Below are 16,912 nucleotides of genomic sequence, written 5' to 3'. Positions count from 1 at the left end.
TTTGAAGGCTTGGCCCGCAAACAGGAAGTAAAGTTTATATTTATTCTCTGTATAGTTTCTCAATACAGTAAAGTCAATCAAAATTATTTTCTTCCTCCCTCTTTATGCAAACACACACACACAAACACACACACACCACAAACACACACACACACACACACACACACACACACACACACATACACACACACACTTGATATAACGTTTGGTCAGTTAAAATAATTTATTTTTTCTGCAGCATACAACACATCAAATATAACTTTTAGCCCGACAACAAACAACTGTTCAGTGTATACAAAGTCTAATGGCCACAATCTGAGTCATTGTAGATCAAGACCTGAGCTGCCCGAAGCTGACAAAGAGCATACAGTTATCGATCAATATCAAACATTTGTTGCATACTGTTCATAAACGTGCTTCTTTTAAACGTGAAACCGTTTCTGTGACATCATCAGTGCTTTGAATCTGCACCAAACAATAGTTTTATATAGTCACTGGTGGAAACAATTATGTGTGTAATTGTTTTTGGATGTTAGGGCGTCTGACAGATAGATAAAGCTGCAAAGAATAGAACACAGCAGCCAAAGAACCAGGTATCTCAGGAGTTGGTGGCGACCAAAATAAGAATGTGAAGATAAAACCTATACATTGTTGCCAGACCCTAAACCCTAAATTCATTTTCATTAAAGAATGCAGCTTTAATAGGTGGGGTTGTTACACATGGGGTATTGTATTTCAAAACAATATGTAACCCTGAGAGCCCTGAGTTGAAATATGATTAGATATCCACATTAATTGTTCACATTTCTATGTTGATCTCGATGTAAACATAAATAGATTGTAATACTGTATGTTCTGGAGGCACTGCACACAGATCTGCTACATGCAATCCAGCAGACATGCAAACTGAAATAAATAAATAAATAGATAAATACATAAATATATGTTATAGGAGAAAGGTAATGCAGCCAACATTTTGTAAACAATTATGAAAAACCTGTTAATTCACTCACACCTGTTTTATGTGTTTCCCAAATGAAGGACAACATCGGAAATCCAAGCATCTCATATTCCGTCTGGGTATTCAGCAAACTTTTATCTGCCACACATGTCAGGCGACATTTTCTTTTTTAACGTTGACACATCAGCATTTTCTCCAGCTATCACTTATGGAGGAGTTTCTGAGGAATAGAGCAGTGGGACTAAGTCACGGACAGGCAGGGCTTGTGTCTACACACTTGGATTTGAATCATGACACAGACATTGTGTGTGGCCTTTGTCTGGACCTGTTGGTTGCACAATGTTGCAGCAATGATGGTTGTGCGTCACTGATTTTGTAAGGCAAATAATCAACAATATCAACAAATATTACCTTGCAGGATAAAAACAATCCATTAAAACAAAAGCATAAATTACACATAGGAATAATTTGACAGCGTCCTTTGCTTTCTTGCCGAGCACTAGATGACAAGGTTAATACTACTCATATCTATAAGACAACATTAAAGCTATAGAGCCACCAGCAGTGCTGTTAAAATAAAATAAAATAAAAATGAACATGGAATCTTGTTCAAACATCCGTGCTCATCAGAGGATTTAGCGCCACCATAATGTAAATGGTGACTTTTCTGTTTACTGCTGAGATGTCTCAACAAAGATTATCAAAACTTTGATTTAGAAATTCATATTCCCTGAGGATAGGCTGTGATTATTCCTATAACAACCTCAGATGTACTTTATATTGTGTAACACACATGCTAGCATTGTCATTATGAACATGATAGCATGCTGACGTTAGCCATACGTGAATGCCACAAATGTACTTGAATAACTTGTGAGTCACTTACGAACAAATGTATTTGTATCATCGACTGTATATAAAGATGGTCGACATGACAGCTCATCAAAAGTAAAGCGAATTCATCTGGATCTCCCCAAGTGGCTCGATGCAACACCAAATTTAAACATCAGATGAAAATAAATGTTGGTGTTGGTTTCTGTCTTTTTCGTAGTTTTTATCACATTGATGTATGTTCAGGTGTGATCCAGTTGCCTTCCACCTTCTGTATATATAGCTATTTGACCTTTGAAATTGTATTGATCTTATCATCTCACTCTCATATAGAAAGCAAAGAACATAGTGTAAGGATTTGCTGAAAATGTCTACTACAAATATTCAGTAGATCATAATGATCATAATGATAATGATAAAAATCAATCTAAAGTATTGGAGAAACTGCAGCCAGCAGTATTGTGAGTTTATAGCTTGGTTCGTCCTCCACTGCTCTACTTTTGGCTTTTCGTCTTGGGTGACTGGCAGCATCATATTTTGGGAGCAGAAGTGAGTTAACAGGACTTCCTCCTATTCAGCAGTCTGTTCAGCCAGAGTGTATGGAGGAGGACTCAGAAGTAGCTGCAGCAGCCTGACTTCTCCTTCCGTGCTTCAATGTATTCATGGATCTGGAAACTTGGTTCACTGGGGTGCTGGACGGCTCGGTGCTTCAGCTCCCTGAAGAACAGAACCACACATCAGAGAGTTCCTAAAACAGTATGGATGGATCATTTGAACCTATAATGAATCTGTGAAGCCTTCAAGAATTTAATCTTATAACAGGGTAAAAACAATCTTCAAAGGTACGCAGTAATTGGTCAATTTATGGATACAAATGAATTAGGGATCCAACATAAATTTAGTGTTGGTAATGGTAAGTAAGAAATATATAAATGTTAAATAAATGGAGAGAGCCATGGATTTAAACAACAACTTAAAATGGCCAGATATTAAAGAACTTTATGAATATTCACCTTGTTAAATATTTTTGAAGGGTTTTAAAGTATTAATCCAAGTTTTTTGTTTTTCCAAAATCCCTGACACTGTGCATGTAATTCATGAAAAATAACTGGGTTGCATCCCAATTAAAGTGATCCTTTAATATGTTCACATTTAATGGAAACATGCATTAATAGGACAATGTAATAACTGGCAAATTATCTTAAATCTTCAAATTAAGTTACTTTTATCTGAAGGGCTGATGTATAGATTGACATATACTCATTGCTCCTTACATGATCACCAAACTATTAAACAAAGATAAGTTAAACAAGGCTTTCATGGAATATAATAGTACCCTGCTCCAGAAGAAAAATACTAAAAGTTGACACAAAAAAACCCAGATGTGACATTATTATCAGTTCCATACTGATGATAAAGGAGGAAGCCAGGGTCGAAAGAACAATTATGACGTTTTCAGACATGACCACTGGAGTTTGCCTTTCATACATGCACTACGCAGCAGGAGATTATCCGCCCGACACGTTCACCACAACACACAAATCTCAGGAGTGTTCAGGCGAGTGGTGGAGCTGCAGGCAGAGTCAGTATGTAACGTATTGATTATGCTGTGGAGATCACATGTTTTTGTTTACAGCACATCAACACTGGCGTGGGCCCGTTTCACCAAAAGCTCTCTTGACATCTTCATCTGCGTCTTCTACGCGTGTGTCTCCACTTTTTCATCCTGAGATATTTGATTTATTTTTGTTTAGTCTTTTCAGTTTTTCATCAGTGTTAGAGACGTCATCAACATGCCCACCCGCTCGTGGTGAATCATGCGGTAAATCTGCTGTTGTTTTCTCACCTTGGCTTAATTGGAGTTTCTGTGGGCTTTATACTAGGGGACTGGCTAGAGACACTCTGGGGTTCATACATATTGACAATCCAGAGTAGTTCTCGAGGTTCTCTGGAGCTCAGTGCATGTCTGAATTCAGCAGAGTCTGAATTAAACATTAAGTGACATTGTGTGTTTCCTACTTGGACACAGCAGTGAAGGCCAGCTCTACGTTGACTCCGGTCATGGCACTCGTCTCCATAAAGGGAACTGAATACTCCTGTAGACATGAACAGGAGCAAAAAACGGGGAACAATCATTTAGAAAGTACAGAACAGTAAACATTCTAATTTGAGTTTGAACCCACTGGAGGATAGAGAGTCTAGTCACAGTTATATTCAGGGACCATTAACACAAGATGTTAGCCGGATTAAAATGTCACCCTGTTACCAGGTGTAATAAATGCAGTGTCCATTTTGCCTGTTACGTTCAGAACAACCCCCAGTATCAGCTGTGGTTGTACAGTAGTGAATGAATGACTCACCCTGGCCAGCCTCTCTCCTTCATCGCTCCTGATCGCTCTCTCACTGTTCATGTCGGCCTGACGCAGAGATCCAGCAGAGACAAAAACAAGCAGTGAATAAAAGTGGGTGTTATCATTCTGACCTTTATTCCAAAAAATTAAATTCAGATCTTTTGTTTTGTATTAGTTGCTTCAAATCAAACAAATTTGGGGGAATAGTTTTTATCCGGTGCCGCACAGTCAAACCAATTGATAAAAACCATCGGTTGTGTTAAAACAGGGCTGGGATATTTAACATCTAACAAAACAAATACGCTTCATCCAAATAGGCGCATGGAAACAATTCATTGTTTACTTAGTGCCAAAATAAGAACCTCGAAAAAAACTATTGGATATTTCATCTTGCAAGATTCAAGAGTCTTGAAAATAAATGCTAGTTTTAAACGTGAAGTCGGAGTCCAGGATAAGATTTCCTCTTGTAGTCACGGATGTATAAAACCATGCAGGTTGTAAAATGTCACTCTTTCAAGATACATGTAAAGGCTTCAACTCATCAGGGCATTGTTTGGTTGCCCTGCTTCTTAAATATATACAGCTGAGCCACATCCTTCGGAAGCTGCATTGAACTCTGATTAGGTAACTGTATGTGACTAGGCTGTCCCACTTTGAAGGCTCTGTCAAATGCGGCTGACAATTGCATCATGACAAATAAAAGCTCCAACGGGTAGATTCCTCCCTGCCCAACCTTTCCCATGATTCATTTAGTTTCAGTGATAAACCGTTTTTCAAAGGAGTAATGACAGCAATGCTTGACTGTGCCACTTTCACTCAACTGGCATTTAAACTTTCTCGTGTGTCCAGCTTCTGCTGTGTTGCTAGGCAACAGCTATAACAGTGGGACGAGATGGCGTTGCAGCTCACGGAGCTGTCCTTTCAGTTTGGACTCAGAACTCCTCCAATCTTATTGCTGATAGAGAATACATAAATAGTAATAACCACGCCCTCTGTCGGTCAGTTTCTTTTCCTCTAAAGGATTCATTTTGCTTCTTTTTATGAAATGCATCATGCACATGCTCCTTCTCTCTCCTCCCTAACACTCTTCCCTTCACTTGCTGAGATTCTTAAACCACTCCAATCTCACCTTGTTGCCCAGCAACATGATGACTACGTCGGTCTGTGCATACTCATGGATCTCTGTAAGCCATGCCTGGAACAACAGAGACAGATTATAGGCACGCACACTAGAACACTTTCCCTTCCTCCCAACCCACTCTCTTCCATATGTCTCCCCACCCTAAAGCCGAGACCTACCCTGATGTTGTCAAAAGACGATCTGCTGGTGATGTCATACAGGAGGAGCAAAGCTTTGGAGACAAAAAACCAACAGATGAACATGTGTCTAATAATGTGAGTGTGTACAAAACTGTCACCGTTGTGGATTGAAATAGGAAATCTGTGACTCAGTAAATTGGCATACCGTGTGCATCTCTGTAATATGCATGTGTCACACTTCTGAACCTCTCCTGTCCTGCTGTGTCCCAAATCTGAAACAGAAAAGGGGGGGGGGGGGGGGCGGAGCTATACTTGGTGATGTGGCCTGGTTTCACATGGATGACTATAATTTTCTGTCACAACACATGGTGCCCGAAAATAAAACCAGCCTGCGCTCTAAAAACAGGCTGTTGTAGTGAAAGCACACCAAGGAACTCACTGACCTGTAGTCTGACCTTTACATCGTCCACAGTCACAACTTTGTTCTTAGAAAGCAGAAGCAGATTTTAAATGATGTACAGACACAGAACAGATGATGATCAGACATAGTAATGACTAAAGGATCAATTCCTTCATTAAACAATTACTTTTAAAGTTACTTTCATGCATGATTCTTTTTCCACTTTATTAGCACAGGTTTAAAAATGTCTGCCTCTGTTTCGAAACATTGAAAAAATACATGTCAAAACTCAACAGCATCATTTTTCCTTTCTATAAATCAGTGTCCCTCTTTCTCTGGATAACCCACAGACCCCTCTGTCAACCTCACTGTCGACTGTTACTTATATGGTCTCACCATGTTTGTTTTTGAAAATTCTGAAACGGATGTGCAATGTAAAAACAATAAATGTTTTCTCTTAGGAAATGTGTTCTGAGAAGTCATTAATAACATCTTTTCAAAGCTACTTATATATTTGTCATTTGATAAAATTTAAAATAATCTGTCTAACTTTAGAAAATGGTTTGAAAATCAAGAGCTCATAATAAGGACAAGTTTAAATGATTGCTTTGTATTGATTTAATAAAGAGCGATTTGATCAGAAGATCAGTCTGTTGTCTGTGTTAAAATGAGGAAATATGGAAAATCTTAAGTTTTACTTTAGTATACACGTAACAAATAACTTCATATTCTGGCTCATCAGCTCCACATGATTATAAGTATCAGGACTTTGAGAAGGCTATTACTGCATTATAGGTTTACAAGTGTGGTACCATTCATTCCACCTCTCAATGCTCCACAGCAGAGACTAGGGTTTTAGATGAACTGATGAGCTAGGTTACTCTCAGCAGCTGATGTTGTGACTATGTGCTTGTGACTTTGCCAAGAACTATCTGGTTAATTTGCATGTTAGCCATTAGCATGACAGCTGCTGTAGATCTCATATCACCCAGCTTCAAGCATCGGCTACTAAATAAGGATGTGTAGTGAACTTTCACCATTTCACTTCTAAAATAAAACCTGCCTCCATCATAACAAGCTGCCATGCAAAAACAATCCAGTCTGCAGGCTATTAGTGAGTCATCCCTTATCCCTCTAACATAAATAGAAACGAACACACTCGAGGAACAGGTAGGAACATCCTCAAAATTGCTACAGGGGCCAACACACACAGACTTAACGGAACAGGTACTTCTCTCGCCGCCTATGAGTCACTGTGCTGGTGTGCAGCAAAGACGTTATCTTCCTAAGCAATATGTTTCTATAGTCTCTGGTGGTACAAGTAGCTCCTTTAATTTATGTCACAGAGAATTATCAGGTTACCATATTTGAAAGAACGCTATGTAGGGGCAATTCTGTTTTCTGTTTATGTGAATCTAAAAATATGTGTTATCCAGCATTCAAAAAAACTTAATTTGTGTATAACTTTATAATACAAATTACCATTCATTATCATTGTATAGAAGCAGGGCTCATTATATAGAAGCAGACCCAGGAATCTTGGCAAATGGAGCCAAATCTAACAGCACGGTAGATAAATGAGAAACAATTTTGTTGAACTGACACTTGGGACTTATCCAGTTGAACTTCAAAAGAGAAAGAGAAACAAACATTTTACATGCACAAACACATGCCCCCAAACACAAACACACACACACACACACACACACACACACACACACACACACACACACCGTGAATCCAATGCCCACTGTGGCTGAGAAGGAGCCAGGAATGAACTTGCCCTGATCGAACTGCACCAACAGAGACGTCTTTCCCACTCCACTGTCCCCGACCAGGATTGTCTGCAGGAAAACACACACAGAACACTCAGGAGTCTCATCAGCATCAGGATCCCTGATGAGTTTAACATACACACAAGCACTTTATTAGGAACAGTAATACACCTGCTTATGCATTCATCCAGTTACACGAGTGCAATGCAGAAAATCATGCAGACACAGGTCAGAAGCTTCATAATGTTCTCAACAGACTGTGGTTCGATTCCAGTCTCACCCATCTGCAAGGCGAAGTGTCCCTGGGCACGATACTGAGTCCTGAATTGCCCATAAAAAGAGTGTTGCACATAGATGCACTGTATGAATAGCTGTGAATGGCTGATGGGGAATAAAACTGTACAGCAAAGCGCTTTCATCAAATCTAGAAAATAATTATCAATACAGACCATTTACCATGTCTCTCTAATTATTCCATAAATGTTTATGGAACACATATCGTGAGCATGTAGAGTCCAAAGAAGTACAGTGTCATTTGGAATGTTTTTTACAGCGATACATATAACTCTAATAAACTTTGAATAAACAGGCTCGTCATCAACGTAGCTGATTCTACAGATCTGGGTTCAGCGTACTGAGTCGACCTTCACCAAACCCTGAGTAAACAAGTGAACAGCTTTTGGTGGCCTCAGGATTCTGTGGACTGCAGCAAATCTGTACTTGCTATGGCTCAGTTACTGCAGGTCATTCTTATAGTTTCAGAAAGAAAACTGCAACCAGGCTATGGTCACTCAACTGGAAATAAAAGTAGCCTGGACAGGAGCCTGCAGATGGTCAGGTCAGAATTTGACAAGAACAGCGTGAATCCACAGACGCAACCTGCCTGCAGTCAACAGACCAGGTTCAGTCACAGACCGGCTCTGCTTCCTGAGCCACAGCCACTTTTCTAATGCTAATGCATATTTTCATCTGGATTATGCTCAATGTCACCAAGCAAAAGTCGTCTCAAACTTCATGAACTGTCAGCCAACTTGAATCCAATCCAACAAAATCTGCAGAATCAATGTGAATCTCAGAGGAATGCCTCCAACATTTTGTTGAATACGTGTCACAAAGACCCAATTTAAGAGCAAAATCAATGACTCAAGCATTATTAGTAATGTACTAATAATAAAGCTCTCAGTGGGTGTACTTGGATAAAGTATGAGTAAAACGACTTTAAGTGGTCTATAATGGAATTAGAGCCACCCTCGAAATTCCTTACTGGCTGATATCTCACAATCATTTTATAATTTAGGGTTATGAGTCAACATTTGCGTCACGGTGGAAACTTCAGTTTCTAAGCAGCACAAACAATATTGGGCATTTCAAAAGCTTGGCAGTGCGCTGCTATTACAGTGTGATTCATTGGCTGAGAAAGATAACCTTCAGAACGAGTTAGTCAGCAGGGCCCGGCAGTCAAGACAGGCCTGTCTTTTCATTTTTAGCCCACTAAGAAGAAAATCACTTTGAGATACTCAACACCTCCACACACAGAAGTGAACGTTCCACCTTCATTTCCTGTCATTTCCGTAATATGATCTTAGAATATGTTTCAAAACCAAATCTTAAAGGATCTCAAAGGTTCCTTCAGACAGCTTGTCTGTTTTTTTTCAAGACCGCTGACATATGAAAAACCAACAAGCCGATCAATGTCAGTCCACCAGGTGGCGGTAATGCAGAAAACATTGACGCCATTTAAAGTGTCGGACAGGCAATGAAACCAAAATGTCCCAGATACGGATGATGCCATCTTGTGCATTTGAAGATAGAGTCTGATATGGAGATGGAGCCGCAGTATCAAGGTCCAATGAGACCAATCATGAGTCAGTCTCAGCTGTCGATCAAGATGTTTTACTCAGTTTGGATAGCATCAAATAACGAATCAAAAACAAACTTATTATAAAAAATCGCACTTAGACATAACCAGTGTGATCGTTTTTTCTCTCCACAGTCGCCAAATTGATGCTCTGTTGGGTTAGGTCTATTATGATTTGGCGCTATACAAATTCTTCATTTGATGACTACTTTTTAGCTTGGTCGATGTCCCATCCACTAACATAGAGTAGGCGGGAATTATGAGCTATTCTGTACCCAACCACCAGGAGGTGATCAAGATGCTTTGGCTTCACTTTAGGTGAGCCATCATGTCATCCATCACTATGTGTGCGACGTTGCAACAACAGCAAATGTGCTTTATTCTGCACATATGTGTTGAGAGACTATGAAAAATGTACATGCAGACAGAGATCTTTAACACTGTGTCTGAAATAAAATACTCGAGTACTCAACCAGTCAGAAGAGTTCAGCGCTTCACGGGCCTACTTTCTAGAGCTAGCAGGGACTCCAACCTTCCTAGTTCGTGGGGTCAAAGATGCATAACAGTTACACAAAACTCCAAATGTGGTCTTGGTTGACCCGCTTGTGAACGTGGTCCTGGTTTAATGCCCTGATTTAGATGACCAAAAGTGACCTCAATCTTGGACCAACCAAACTTACTAGGCCAAACAAGAAAGACACAGCGAGAAAGTCAAAAGTGAAGTCAGGTTAGAAGCAAATATTTGCTGAACCAGGCCGACTTTCACCCGCAGCTCAGTTTCAACTCAATGCTTTATGAATGATAAAGGCTGAAAGGGAGGTGGAGGGAGGATTAGAGTTGAGAGGCTCAAGCAGCTTTTCTTCACAGACAGGTCTTATAGCTTCACTTTGATCTCAGGGAATTTTGATAAACCCACAGGAAAGTGCCACAGCTCAGCATGGGAGAAAATACACATTCTGCTTCTGAATTTTCACATCAGCTTTTCTCAGGCGTCAACAGTGACTTAATTTAGTCAGTCTGCATTTGAATCACACGCCAATGAAGAGAGTGAAAGAGGAACCATGCTTAAAATGTTCAATATTTAATCAATGGTGAAGCGTTAAAGCAATAAAATGCTCAATGCCTGTGGAGCATTGGAACTAGCATAACAAAATATAAGTTGTCACATGTTTCAAACCACTTAGTCTGGATCTCTCGAACAAACAAACGTTTTTTTGGTTGTCTCAAAAACTAGGCTGTCCATTTTTTCCCTGTATCTATACATGTGACTTTATTGCATGTATAGATGTTGAAAGATGAAGAGCTGCATAGCAAATATGACTAACGGTGAACAGGTTCAGTTGGCATGTATCTTACAGGTGATATCGCTGCAAGATGAATATAATAACTGTTGACGTTCCTTTCAGCATCATCTTAGTGAATGGGGCTACTTTTGTATGTTAGCATACCAGCATACTGAACAACTACAACCTTTGAAACTGTTGATTTCAAAATGAGATATTGCAGGGTTAGGGTTAGGGTTAGGGTTAGGATTTATTTTGTTGAGTTGGCTCAAATCAAGGTGTCTAGTGTTCAGTTGACTCAAGAAAAGTAGATTTTGTACTTGATGGTTATTTATGTGATATATTGTACAAACAAACAGCAATAAATATAAATATTCAACAAAATGTTTCTCATTTTACATTGTAGAGCTACTTTGATCAACATTAGCACAGCAAAGTAAATGTACATTGTGTGATTGCTTAGGTTAACTATGTGCATATGTTTAAGTCTATGTATATACTTTGTTTATATACAAGATATAAACTTTTAATTTAAGGACTAACTGAGATGTTTGGGAGTGATGCTATAGGTGATGTTGGCTACTAAACCAATCCAACACATAGTAAGTAGCACATAGCTCATAGTGCATGTGCTCGTCATGAGGGAGGCCAATGCATGCTTGTCCTATAGGGTCGCTTTAAGGGGAAAATATATATTTAATATCCAATATTTTGTATATATAGAAATTGAAATAAAAATAAATTGATTTACAGAGATGAAGGCACAACATTACAAGTACATTTACGAGAAATTAGTCATAATATTATGAGTCATAAATTTGTAAGAATAAAGTCATAATATTACAAGATAAAAGTCTAAAGTTTGGAAATATAAAGTTCTAATATTCCCAGAAAAAAGTTGTACATTTACAGGAATTAAATATTAATAATAAAAGTCAACTTTATGCTGTATTTTCCTGAATTTCCCAGTAGTCTCTCACAATATTACATCTTTAGTCTTGAATTCTCAGATTTTTTTTTTTACCTTTTAGTGGCCTTAATACTCTGTTTTACTTTGGCATATAGCAAAATGTAGTCTTAATTCCCACACTGGGGTAATTACATTACATTATATTATATTATTATAATGAAATATCAGAAATGTTCACACACACTGGCTGTGACTAAAACACAGAACATATTACAAACCAGCAGGAACATTATCATCATCTGATCCTTCGATGACGTAATAAAAGCCTGTTTACTGGAACTCACTGAGAGCGTGTAAGATAATATTTGCTTGTGAATGTGTGAGGACAGAACCAATAAAGGGAAAAAAACATCCTCGTAGAATTACAAATGCTTATGTAGACTTGATGAGAATCAGGATGTATGTGTAGGATTTGTGGTGGGAGAAGACCATGACGCTGTTTCCATGGTAACTGAGCTGGGAAGTCGGGCCTGTCTCATATAACCCCACAGGAGCCAGGAGGCAATTAAGTGAAAGCACCACAGATGTCCGGGAATTAGACAGGGATGATGTAAACAGTATACTGTGCACATGAGTGTCTGTCTGTGGTGTGGGGAGAGAGTGATGAGGAAAGAGAGAATATTTATTAATCCAAGGGATTGTTAAGTGCCAGTCAATTTCCCTGCCGTCCAAGTGTGGAAGACCCTTCACTGGAGAGCAGTGTAGCAAATTGTAAATTTGCAGTTCTTAGATTCTGTTGATCCTCTCGGCCTGATACATGAGAAACATCACAGTTCTCTTCCTGAAGGGACAAATAAAGTGATGCGGGCTGCTGTGTAGTTTAACTTGACAGTTCTCATATTGCCACTAATTTAGACAGTTTATGACACAGCACTGCCGGGATTCAAAGCCGCAGTAGAGGAGCAGATTAGAGAAGCTTCAGTTTGATAGATGACACAGCTATACAACATTAAGGCAAGGTGTGTATGACTGCATGTGTAGGATTTCTTCCTCTAAGACTCAAGATGCGTGCGTACTCGAAAACTGTGTGAATACATTCATCTATTATGGTGTCTGCTATGTAAAATGTAATGTAGTCTCAGATACAAATGTACAATGTAATGTATAAAGAAGATTTTTTGCCTATAAAATTACTATTAAAATGAACAGATAATAAATTTAAACATATTACCTCAGCATCAGTGTGAAATAACCTAATTTGGGGATAGCAGGTGTTTTTAGGAACTGTTGTGAGTAACAAATAGAATAATTCATTCTTCATGAATATGTTCAGAAAAACATCTTCACTGTAACATTATAGGATAACGATATGGCGTAATGTGAGCAGCATTGTCTCCAAAGGAGGCGTTAAGGCACTGTATTGATTTGTAGGCCATCCGCATTATGGAAGCACAAAGGAGATCAATACAAATCATCGATACATGCACCTCAAACACAGGAACCACAGGAAACAGCTGCCTGATGTTTGCGGCCCTTAAAACCAAAACAGTGTGATGGAAGACAATAAAGTGCAGCGTAGAGCTGAAGTAAACTGGAGACTCAGGCATTCTTTTTTTTTTATGAGCTATGAGCGACATTTTTGACCATATACCTAGTCCCTGTTCATATAAACAATGTTGATTTAAGTGCAGCACTAATGGGAACACCTGGGATTTGGGTTGAGAGGCACGAACAGGTTTGTGATTTTAAAACATATTGAGAGAGGAACACGTTGGATTTTTTGGTCTTTCAAAAGGATTTAAAAAATCCTTCACAAGAAAAAACGTACATTAATTTAGACCAGTAAAAGACTTTTAAGGACATCTTTCACCAAGTCGCAGAATATCAATTCATATATCATAAGATCAACAGTGTATGGATTTTAATATAACTGTTGCCTGGAGCTTAATATCACCATGGTGGGGAAAGATAAAGAGATTGTGTAATGTACAGAGTCATTTCAGGTCCATATCTAACCACTGGCCTAACTGAAGAGCACTCAAACAAGCCCCTGTTCTGTTGTGTAATCATGGCTCTTTGGGGGAAACAGAGCGGAGATAGAATAGAGTCAAAAGAAGCTAATGCAAAAGACAGAAATATGAGACAGAGAAATAATGGAAGGCCAAATGGACAAATTGTTCATATCTAAAAGTACTGTCGCATATTTCTCTGAAAGAACAGCTTGCTTTGCGATAATTTACACTTTTGCATAGCACCGGCTCCCTACACAACATGCACACACACACACACACACACACACACACACACACACACACACACACACACACACACACACACACACCCACGCACACACAGGCACACAAAGTAACTATGGCAATTAAAGGAAGCTGTTCTAAGAGCACTGGGGTTACATTAGGACAACAAAGTTGATGTCTCATCAGGACCATCAACCCTTGGGGAAATTCACTTCTCACTAAACTCTCACTAATGACGTTCTCTGACCTACAGTCCTGCTCTGAGGAACAAAAAATCTATAATAACGCTGTGATATCAGATTTCAAGTTAAGTGTCTATATAAATAAAACAGTATCCGTGCGCACACTGATTTCCCAAGGCGACCAATATTAACAAGGTGAAGTGGGGCGCAGCAAACTAACGGCCAGATATAAAAATAACACAGGCCTTGACTGACTTCCCTCACAATGACAAATGTAAAATAATGTGACATTTCCCTGAAGCCAAAAGGGAACTTCTCTTTTTCTATGTTCTTTCCAATAGCAGTTCAAAAGTCAGCAATGGAAGGAACATAGTGAATGACTGGAGTCTTGACTCATTATTTGTGGATGTGTGTAGGCAAGTCCAATGTTTATGATTACAAATGTCAACTTGTAGATAAACTGCATTTATTTAGTGCTCTTCCGTTATGTACGTTCAATGCACTTTAGAAGGTCACTTAAGTCTCTGTATCTATTTCACACACCCTCACACAGAGGTGACTGTGGCTCAAGAGGTAGAATGGGTTGTCCACTAATCAGAGAGTCCGCAATTTGATTGCTTGTGCCTACATCTCACACATAGAGATGTGCGATGGAGATTAGACAGACAGGTAAAACTGTACCGTACACACACTTTTACACACCACCGTCGCTTGAGGTAATTTGTCAGACTCTGCACACGTCCCCCCTGGGGCCGCAAAAGACTTGTTGATGTGTAAAGTCTGAGTAGTTCTACCCTTGGCCTGGGGTGCCCTCTACTGCACCTCCCTCTGTCTGTCCTCATCCTCAATGATCAGATGTGTTCTGTGAACGAGGTCCCTCCCCACGGAGCTTCTACAGGTGGTGGATGAAAACAATGTCTGAATTCCAAAGGGAGGACAGGTGACACGCTGGCAGCCTCACCGTAGTGACATGTTTACAGTCTGAATGCCCGATTATGACTCTGCCATGATGCACACCATTCTGCCTCCATGCAACTTCTCAATGAAGATAAACAAGTGGGGTTCTTTCTCATGATAATGACGAGCACAAATCTACAAGGCATTACTCAAAATGTGTGTGTGTGTGTGTGTGTGTGTGTGTGTGTGTGTGTTCTCGTTTTTGTTACGTCTTTACTGCTTTTCAATCATAAACACTGACCCAAACACTGTGGCTATAGAGGTAGAATGGCAGTTGTTCCAATCTCCACCATTGTCTGCCAGTGTCCTTGAGCAGGATATTGAACCTCAAATGAATGTATGTTAGGATTTGGCAGAATATAAATAAAATCTAATACAGATCCTTTACCATTTAGATTGCCAGGACCAGCTTGGGAACCGACACCTTTATAGTCAAAACTAAGGTTAGAGACTCGCCTGGACTTGGTAGGTAAAGCTGTCCACAATGAATATAAGTCAATGCAAAGTTCTAATAAACAACTGCGTGTGGAGACGTATTTGTGTTTGTGTGTGTGTGCGTGTGTGTCCTAAGGACCTGAGAATTTTAATGTCAAATCTGACAATAAGACATAGAGCTGGACGGTGTATAGAGGCACTTTAGGGGCACGTTATTTTTTTATATTACCGTTAAATACGAAGGGGAAAGTACAATTGTTGGATCCGACAAATGTCTCAGTCACACAATCCCATCTAAACCCTGTTTGTCTCCATACCTTGTGCACCAACTCCTCGTCATACGTCGGGGCCGGTGGAGTCTTCGCCTGGCTCTCGGTCTCCCCGGAGCCGTAGCCGCTGTCGGGCTGGATCTCCGGGTAAGCCGTGGTGTAGTTCGCCGAGATCGGTTCCATGGACTCCATCCGCTCCATGATGCCGTCGTCCTCCCTGTGCGCTTCTGACAGCGGAGGAGCTTGGTGAGGATAATAAAGAAGGGACCAATGCGCGCGCTCTCTCTCTCTCTCTCTCTCTCTCTCTCTTTCTCTCCCCCCCCTCTCTCTCTCTCCCTCTCTCCTTGAGAGTGAATCACAGTCTACGGACATCTGCCTCCATCACTTAACATTTAAACAGGCACGTCGTGATCGTTCAACCGCGTCACGCCACACAGTATCACTGGAGGAGAGCGGGTGAGGGATGATAGGAGCAGGAGGAGGAGGCGGAGGATGCTGAGCGGCCATTCATGGAACGAAACGAAGTTCCTTAGAATGAAGGATGAGGAGGAGATTGGAGTGAATGAGTAGAAAGCTGAATGATGCTGAACTCCGGCTTGTATCACTGAATGTCAGAGCTCTGTCCAACAAAGGGTCACAAGTGTAAAAGTATAGGGCAGAGTGAAGTCACAGCTTTGCGTTCATTTTACCAGGAAAGATTTGAAATCCAATGTTTTTTCAAAAAATGAAACTTGATTTGTTACGGTTCATATATGGGGCATATAGGCCTATTTAAGTTTGAATGATTTACTTAACTGTTTTTCATATTGTGTGCCGGCTATTATAGAGGTCTGATAAGCAAACAACACAATCTCCAGACCAAAGTTCACAGCTTTTCAAAATGAGGGCACTGTTATTTTGTTCGATTTGAATTCGATTGCGATGGGAAGTCGGCCATTTTGGATTTAGTGGCCACTTTGACCGTTTTACATGTTGTGAATCTTACTAAACTCCTCCTAGAGCCGGATGACATCTACACGTTTTTGCACGTCTTACATGAGGTACTCCTCTTCATCCATTGACCACAACTAAGTCAAACGTTGTCAGAAGCGCTTCATGAAATTGATGATGAATTCTTATGAAAAGTGTGAGTTTTCGTCAAACACTGTGTGATGGTGTCAAATTTCAACATGTCGCTGTGACACA

At 39.9% G+C, this 16,912-nt stretch overlaps 1 protein-coding gene across 1 annotated transcript; it reads right to left on the bottom strand.

Moving 5' to 3' along the window:
- Positions 1-214: 214 nt before the first annotated feature.
- On the bottom strand, positions 215-15,998 carry LOC133931995 (ras-related protein Rab-37-like). The gene is made up of 9 exons (XM_062378999.1): positions 15,776-15,998; positions 7,537-7,647; positions 5,847-5,888; positions 5,609-5,675; positions 5,443-5,495; positions 5,273-5,338; positions 4,153-4,209; positions 3,812-3,888; positions 215-2,509 (listed from the first exon to the last, which is right to left on the bottom strand). Exons 1-9 carry the CDS (start codon positions 15,926-15,928, stop codon positions 2,404-2,406), a joined length of 732 nt encoding a protein of 243 aa, XP_062234983.1. The 5' UTR covers positions 15,929-15,998; the 3' UTR covers positions 215-2,403.
- Positions 15,999-16,912: the final 914 nt, after the last annotated feature.

This window comes from Platichthys flesus, chromosome 20 (assembly GCF_949316205.1).
Source record: "Platichthys flesus chromosome 20, fPlaFle2.1, whole genome shotgun sequence".
Taxonomy (NCBI): Eukaryota; Metazoa; Chordata; class Actinopteri; order Pleuronectiformes; family Pleuronectidae; genus Platichthys; species Platichthys flesus.
This window is presented reverse-complemented; position numbering and strand designations above follow the sequence as displayed.

Excerpts from the sequence above, each read along its gene's own strand:
- LOC133931995 (XM_062378999.1), bottom strand. The coding sequence starts at position 15,928 with ATGGAGCGGATGGAGTCCATGGAACCGATCTCGGCGAACTACACCACG. Across the intron at positions 3,889-4,152 it reads AAGGAGAGAGGCTGGCCAGG|GAGTATTCAGTTCCCTTTAT; the intron begins GTGAGTCATTCA and ends TCATGTCTACAG. Across the intron at positions 2,510-3,811 it reads GCCTTCACTGCTGTGTCCAA|GGAGCTGAAGCACCGAGCCG; the intron begins GTAGGAAACACA and ends TCTGTTCTTCAG.